At 33.6% G+C, this 6,830-nt stretch overlaps 1 protein-coding gene across 1 annotated transcript; it reads right to left on the reverse strand.

The window, feature by feature from the left end:
• Window positions 1–5,329: 5,329 nt before the first annotated feature.
• Window positions 5,330–6,625, reverse strand: LOC107423280 (probable aspartic proteinase GIP2). The gene has a single exon (XM_016032815.4). The coding sequence runs from the start codon at window positions 6,623–6,625 to the stop codon at window positions 5,330–5,332; it is 1,296 nt and encodes a 431-aa protein (XP_015888301.3).
• Between the last annotated feature and the right edge of the window lie 205 nt (window positions 6,626–6,830).

Genomic DNA, 6,830 nt, shown 5'->3' on the forward strand with positions numbered 1-6,830 from the left:
ATAGGTTTGAGGGTAAAATATATATATATATGTCCATATCCATATTTGGCAGATTTAGGAGCTCTTCTAAGCTTAAATGGGTTGATTATGTTCTGGTGATTTGTGCATGTTACATTGACAGAAAAGTGAGGACTTTCTATGTGACTTTTGATTGTAGCTTTTGCTGATCATGTCTACTAGATTGATTTGATTACTAAAATTTTAAAGCCTGAAATATTGGGTTATTTATTTAGCTAAACATTGTCGTCCTGTGTGATTGTAAAAAATTCATATTGGGATTTCTGTATAATCTCTATGATGACCCCCAAACCCAAGTAAATCTAATATGAGAAAAACAGATATGCAATCAAATAATAACCATGAAGATCATACCCAAACACCAAAATGTCCAATCAGAAACCAAAAAGATACAAAATTTCTAAGCAAAAACAAATAAATTGAGAATAAACATAATTAAAGAAATAACACAGAACCATTGAGATCATACCCCAACACCAAAACATCGATTCAAAACCAAAAAAGATACAAAATTTTCTTACCAAACAAACACATTGATAATAAACATACTTGAAGGAAATAACACAGAACCATCAAGATCATAGCGGAAACCCAAAACATTTAAGAAATTTTCTTAGCAAACAAACAAACAAATTGATAATAAAATCAATTAAAAACAAAATCGACCCACCAACCATACCTTGAAGCCAGAGTCGGAGGTTCCCCCCGTACAGAGTTCTCGCCAATATTGGCATATGAGGACTGGATCATTTCTTCTTCGATAAATTCTGCTTCCGAGACGACGACGTTTGCATTCTGCCGGACTATGGTTTTTGAAAGCGGCGGAGATCGAATTCCTCAACTGTGTAAAATTGCTTTGTTCCCAGCTCTGCTTAGAAGAAGCGAAGGAGAAAAAAGAGAAAGAGAAATATAGCCGTTGGCCAGAGAGAGAAGAGAGATACAGCCGTTGGCTTGAGAGACCTATAAGCAGGGGTTTGGAAATTCAAATATTGGCAGATATTGGTTTGCTTTTCTTTGCTTTTATACCGTTACAAGAGCCTCAGGAAAAAAAAAAAAAAAAAAACATATATACATTTTTTTTTTTTTTGGCTTTATTTGATGTTGAATATAACATATATATTTTAGGAATCTCCAAAATCTTTTTTTTTTCTTTTTTCTTTTTTATATGATTATACTTTTGTAACCAATAAGTAATAAGAATTAGGGTTAATTATACTTTAACTTTCTGGTTTGCCCTCAATTGAAATTGACTATTTATTTATTCACTTATTTATTTTTTGAGAATGAAATTGAGTATCTTAAGATTTTTTATTTTTTTTTTTTCAATTGGAGGCAAAGTGAAGGTCCAAAAGCATAATTAAACATAAAAATTAAAATTAAAGACTTGCTTATATGAAATTTTAAGGACTAGAAAAATAAAAATTAAAAGAAAACAAAACCATTGTAAACCCAACTCGTGGGTTTTCACGAATGACATGGCACCAATAACAGGTGGCCATGTGGCAGTGTGATCCACTTATTGCCACATGGCAGTATAATACTGGCGCAAGCCCATCAAGCGTTGAAAATTCATGGTTCTTGCCGTATAGCAATCATTCAGAACCGCAGAGAGTTCGGCTGCTTAATTATTCTTTTATGTATCCCTTTTTCAATTCTTATAGCTTTATCCGATCTCTGTGAATTAATAAACGTAGAAAGATAGATTTGATTTGGGTTGATTGGGCTATTATCCTTTTTCACTGCTCTACATGCATTTGTTATTGAATTTTTTTTTAATTTTTTTTTTTTTTTATTTTGGGGTCTCTTTATTAAATTCACCCAGTTTGTTGTTTGGCCATTATGATGTGAATTTCATAATTTTTCCCTACGGTTGTCTCTGTGTTTTAACGAATCAAATTTGAAAAAGTTAAATTTTTTATTTTTTTCCCGATTCTCATTTAAGTTAATGCAATATGGGGTATGTTTGGTTTATTCTCTGATCAATGATCGTTTTTGTTCCAAGTTCAATGTTGAAATAGTTGATTGATCGATGTCATTAAGTATATGATTAATTTTTCTTAGTTGGGATTCTTCATATATATATATATATATATTCCTTTTGTTCTTTATGTATGAAACTAATATAGTGGATAAAAATGTAAACTTTGGGAACTTGGAACTCCTTCCTTTTGGAGAAAATGTAAATTTTGTTTCTTATCAATCTAATGCTTATGATCTTTGAAGGGGAAAAGAAAAAAGGAACAGATTGATAATTACTTACTAGGAACCAAATTGCGGCACCAACACCAGTTATATAAGTGAAAAGATGCTGTAAATGAGGGTATTCATGTTCCTAGTAAAATTGAAGAGGTACTTAAGTTTGTTTTATATTGTTCACTTTTCTTTGTTCCACCTAATTCATTAGCATTTTGGTTTTCTGTTTTGTAGTTAATGTTAATTTTCCTAGATTTTTATTCCAAGTCATTGGGACCTGCATATCCAAATGACTTTGTGTATGAGGTTCTAACCGATAAAATTTCATTTTCTGGGATGGATACATATATTTGAATAAACAATGTCTCTTCAAAGTTCTACGAAAGCTTTTTTTCACTACTTTATTTTGAGCAAATTTGGGTAATTAAGTCTAATGTTATGAGTAAGTCTGTATCCTAACACTTCACTGTGTGCTCCTATGTTTCTATTCTTATTATGATATTTTTCGTCATGGAAAATGTTTTCTTTGAATAATCACTTCTAATGCGAATCATGTTGCACGTATTCCATCTTATTCTTTATGCTATATCCAACCATGTGAAATAGGTAAGGGGACTGTTCCATTCCATATTATGGGATGATTGGATTATTGATCATTTAAGTTTGTGCTGAATACAAATATTTGAGTTTTATGTACATTATATATATATATATATATATATAATATAGATTAATTAAAATGAAGTAATTATTATAAAGTGAATAAGTACATGTATCATTAATTCACATATTATATATAATTAATTATTAATGTCGCATTAAATTATTATTAACTATATGTCCACTTGGTTTGGATAATAAGAGAAAAAAAAAAAAAAAAAAAACAACGATGACCACTTGGTAAAAAATGCAGGATCCGTATCATGAACAAATCTTTATTATTAATGTTTTAAAAATTCTGCAAACTTCCATTTCACGTGAATTACCTGATTGCGATATCTTATGTGATGAATCCTAGATCTGAGTTAATTTGATGCTTCAAAACATTAATAATTAATCCATGCCATGTATTGATTAATTTAAGCAGGGCTTGACTATAATTAGGGAATCTTTCCAGGTTGGAAAAAATAACTCATCATAAAGGATTGTTCTCCATTTGAATGATCCCTCCTAGTTCATTTAGCGATAGTTAGTAGCAAAGCTACTGTTTAATCCATTAAATCTCTCTCTCTCTCTCTCTCCGTGTATATATATACATATATATATATATATATCCCAAATAATAATAATAATAATAAAAATTTTTTTGATGCCTCTTTTTACTAGTGAAGCCGTTAGCTTTAATCCTCCTTATATGAATCCCAAACACAAAAATACATTCTTGTTTTAACTTTCCCTATCGAATGGCCACCATGAATCCTCCAGTACAACACCCGAAACACTGTCCCTCCAAATGCTGCTACTAGAGCCACACCCATTCTTTACAAAATCTTTCAATAAAAGTACCTTTACTTTCTCACCAATTCACAATACTCATACAAATGGCAAGGAGGTATCAAATTAATGAAATTTACCAATCAATCTTCATATATAGAGCACTTTGCAGCCATCAATTAAAACCTCAACATTCATGCATAGCCGCTCAACTGTGTAGGGTGTATGTATGTCGAAAGTCGTTCAAGGGGAATAGAGAGCATACAAGTTTTGTTGTCAGCTACACACAATTCTTACGGATGATATGGTGCAAGGGCTAGTTATAATTGTATATTGAATCGACATTTTGTGGGGCTTATATATGCTTTATTTGACAATGCACTTAACTAAATTGGTAGATTAAAAGGAGGCAAACAGCTCTCTTGTTTTTGCACAGCTTGATATGGATTTTAAGGGACTTTTCGATCACATATGTTTGTCTACTTTATTTTGTCCATTGCCTTTTCTACCAAACTCCAAACTTTTTTCTTTTAATTATTTACAATAATTTATTTCTCATTCCGATGTCTCGAACCAACAGCCTCCTAATCTCCTAGGTATAGATGTGAGTAGGTTACTAATTGAGTCAATTTCACTTGACCAAATTGCAAACTTGGAAGAATAGGAAGAACAATGTTAAAAATCTGTAAAACAAACAAATAGAAAGAGAGAGGCAGAGGGGTTGATGGCTTGGGTTTGCTTTATCTAAATACAAATTAAGCTCTGCCTTTCTATGACCAAAATGATAATTCGTACTACTCCGTAATATATTTTATACATATAGTTTTCTAATTCGATTACCTTTTTTCAACTCCTACTTAGTTTAATAGATAGCAATAAAGTATTAAATTTGAAGCTGACAATTTTACCAGCAATCCGGATAGAATTTTAGATCAATTAGATATCCACAGAAGAATCACAATCTGAGTATACTAATAATGTAAGCTGTGCTGAGTGGGTTGACAACAAGTGGGGTGGTGGTAAACAGCTTGAATACGTCTTGGGAATATGGAGGCACATAATTTGGCCATATCCAAATAAAAATGTCCCCAGAAATACCCACTAATATCCATTCCAAATTTTTTTGTCCTTCCCAGTCCAATTATACCTTTATCACAGTACCCACTTCAAGATAAAGCAAGAACATCCTGGCAGGCTTAGCCCCTCATATTAGTAGTACTACAAAGGGATCTATGTTGAAAGGGATTAAAGGGATATTAATTAGTATAATATATTGATTTGTACAAAGGGACCAGAAGTTTAGACACACTTTGTGGGATATTAATCGGTATAATATATTGAAGATGAATTGTCATCCAGAATCCATGGCACTTTATGAATGCAGTTAGGAATAGTTTCCATTTCAATTGAAAGTATAGTAAGGATGAAAGGTTAGAGGATTATAAAATCTTTCAATGGAAAAATAATGCACACCATCTGATCAATGCCAGCAATTGTGAAACATTAATACGGCATATATATAACCCAACTACAAATAGTATTAATTAAAGAGAACATATAAAATAACATAACACCATCCATTTGTCAAGGATGACCATTAATTATTACTCAAATGAGATTATTTGAAATCCTAACAAAAAATAAAACACCGGTATAGCTTGTCCATATGGATATGGGCTTTTAATTAAGCATGATTTGTATACTTGAAGTTGGAGCAAGAAGTTTGTTTGGAGAGCAAAGAAGAGCTGAATCCAACCCTGTTATTATCTAGATCAAACTGAACAAGATTGTCTTCTAATTGATAACCTCCAATTTCAATGGCACCTTTCGTCCAGAAACCTTCCTTTTTACTTACGAGTGCAAGACACATGACATCCCTGGAAACTTGAACCATGGAGTTAGCACCATATATCTTCCAAACAGCATTGTTGTTAAAGACAAGTTCAATGGTAGGCACAGCCGGGCCAAGGTGTGTCCTAGCAATGCCGTTCGAGTTAAAGCAAACATCGAATGGAGTCACATTGGCTACTCTTGTGATGTTCTTCCCCAGTGCTTTCACAAATTCATCAACCACAGAAGAAAGTATCTCGCTCTCCATGGCTGTGTAGGGATAGACGGTACCAATCCTTGCTCCACCATTATAGCCACTCTTATCGTAGTTGAAGGCTAGCATGTGTTTCCATTTATCAGAAGGAACAAGTTTGCCGTTGATCTTGATAGCCTTCAACAAGAGGTAGAAGTCCCTATAATAGTAGTTAGTGATGAGAGGTGTATAGGTAAGAGACTTGGAAACATCAATGTTTCCAGGTTGCAAAACATAAGGTCCATCCCCAATAAAGATGGAACCATTCGATCTTTCAAAGGGGCTCAAGCAAATGGCAAACTTCCTTTTGAGGCCAAAAGCAGCAGCGAATTCGTAAGTGAATGAAATATTGCTCACTCCAAAACCAGCAACACCTTTGACACCATTAGGAAGGCCAAGAAACGAAAAGGTTTCGATGGAGCAAGTGAAGATGAAGTTAGGCACAGAAACAGAGCGGCCATCGATGGATTTGACGGTGACGATGTCTTGGATTAACTGACCACTGGCATATCTATCGCAAATATTGTTGTAGGTGTAGGAAGCGCAAGTGTTATCGCTGTAACAAGGGTTGAGAGGGTAGTTGGCAAAAGAGCAAAGAGGAGAGCTGCAGTTTATAGGCTTATAGGTGTAACGGAGATAGGATCGCTCACAATACAGAAAAGGGATGTCATGGCTAATATCTATGGAGACTTTAATGGGGAGCTTAGGAGTCTTCTTTTTTATCTCTGTAACGTATTGGTCTGGTCCGAAATCGGAATGGACCTTGGTTACAGGAAAAACCAGGGTTTTGACATGTGGATGGGAAGAAGAAGAAGCAGAAGATTTCTTGGCTATGGAGGTAGAGATGATAAGAAGAAAAGAGAGGAAGAGGAAATTGAAGTGGCTACGGTAACCCATTATGGTAGCTTGATCCAATTACACCAAGTTTTTGTGGGTGGAGAAGTAAAGAGTAGGGTCAAGCTATTTATACACTTTCTTTTTTTTTCTTTTTTTCTTTTTCCTTCTTTTTAAGAATATATATGATGTTAGATCCATTTTGGGACAGCCTACATTACTCTTTATACGGATTATGTGATGTGGTATATTTGTTGCATATGTGAGT

Source organism: Ziziphus jujuba, chromosome 3 (genome assembly GCF_031755915.1).
Source record: "Ziziphus jujuba cultivar Dongzao chromosome 3, ASM3175591v1".
NCBI lineage: Eukaryota > Viridiplantae > Streptophyta > Magnoliopsida > Rosales > Rhamnaceae > Ziziphus > Ziziphus jujuba.

What these genes read in the sequence shown, in the direction of transcription:
- LOC107423280 (XM_016032815.4), bottom strand. Translation starts at nt 6,625, where the DNA reads ATGGGTTACCGTAGCCACTTCAATTTCCTCTTCCTCTCTTTTCTTCTT.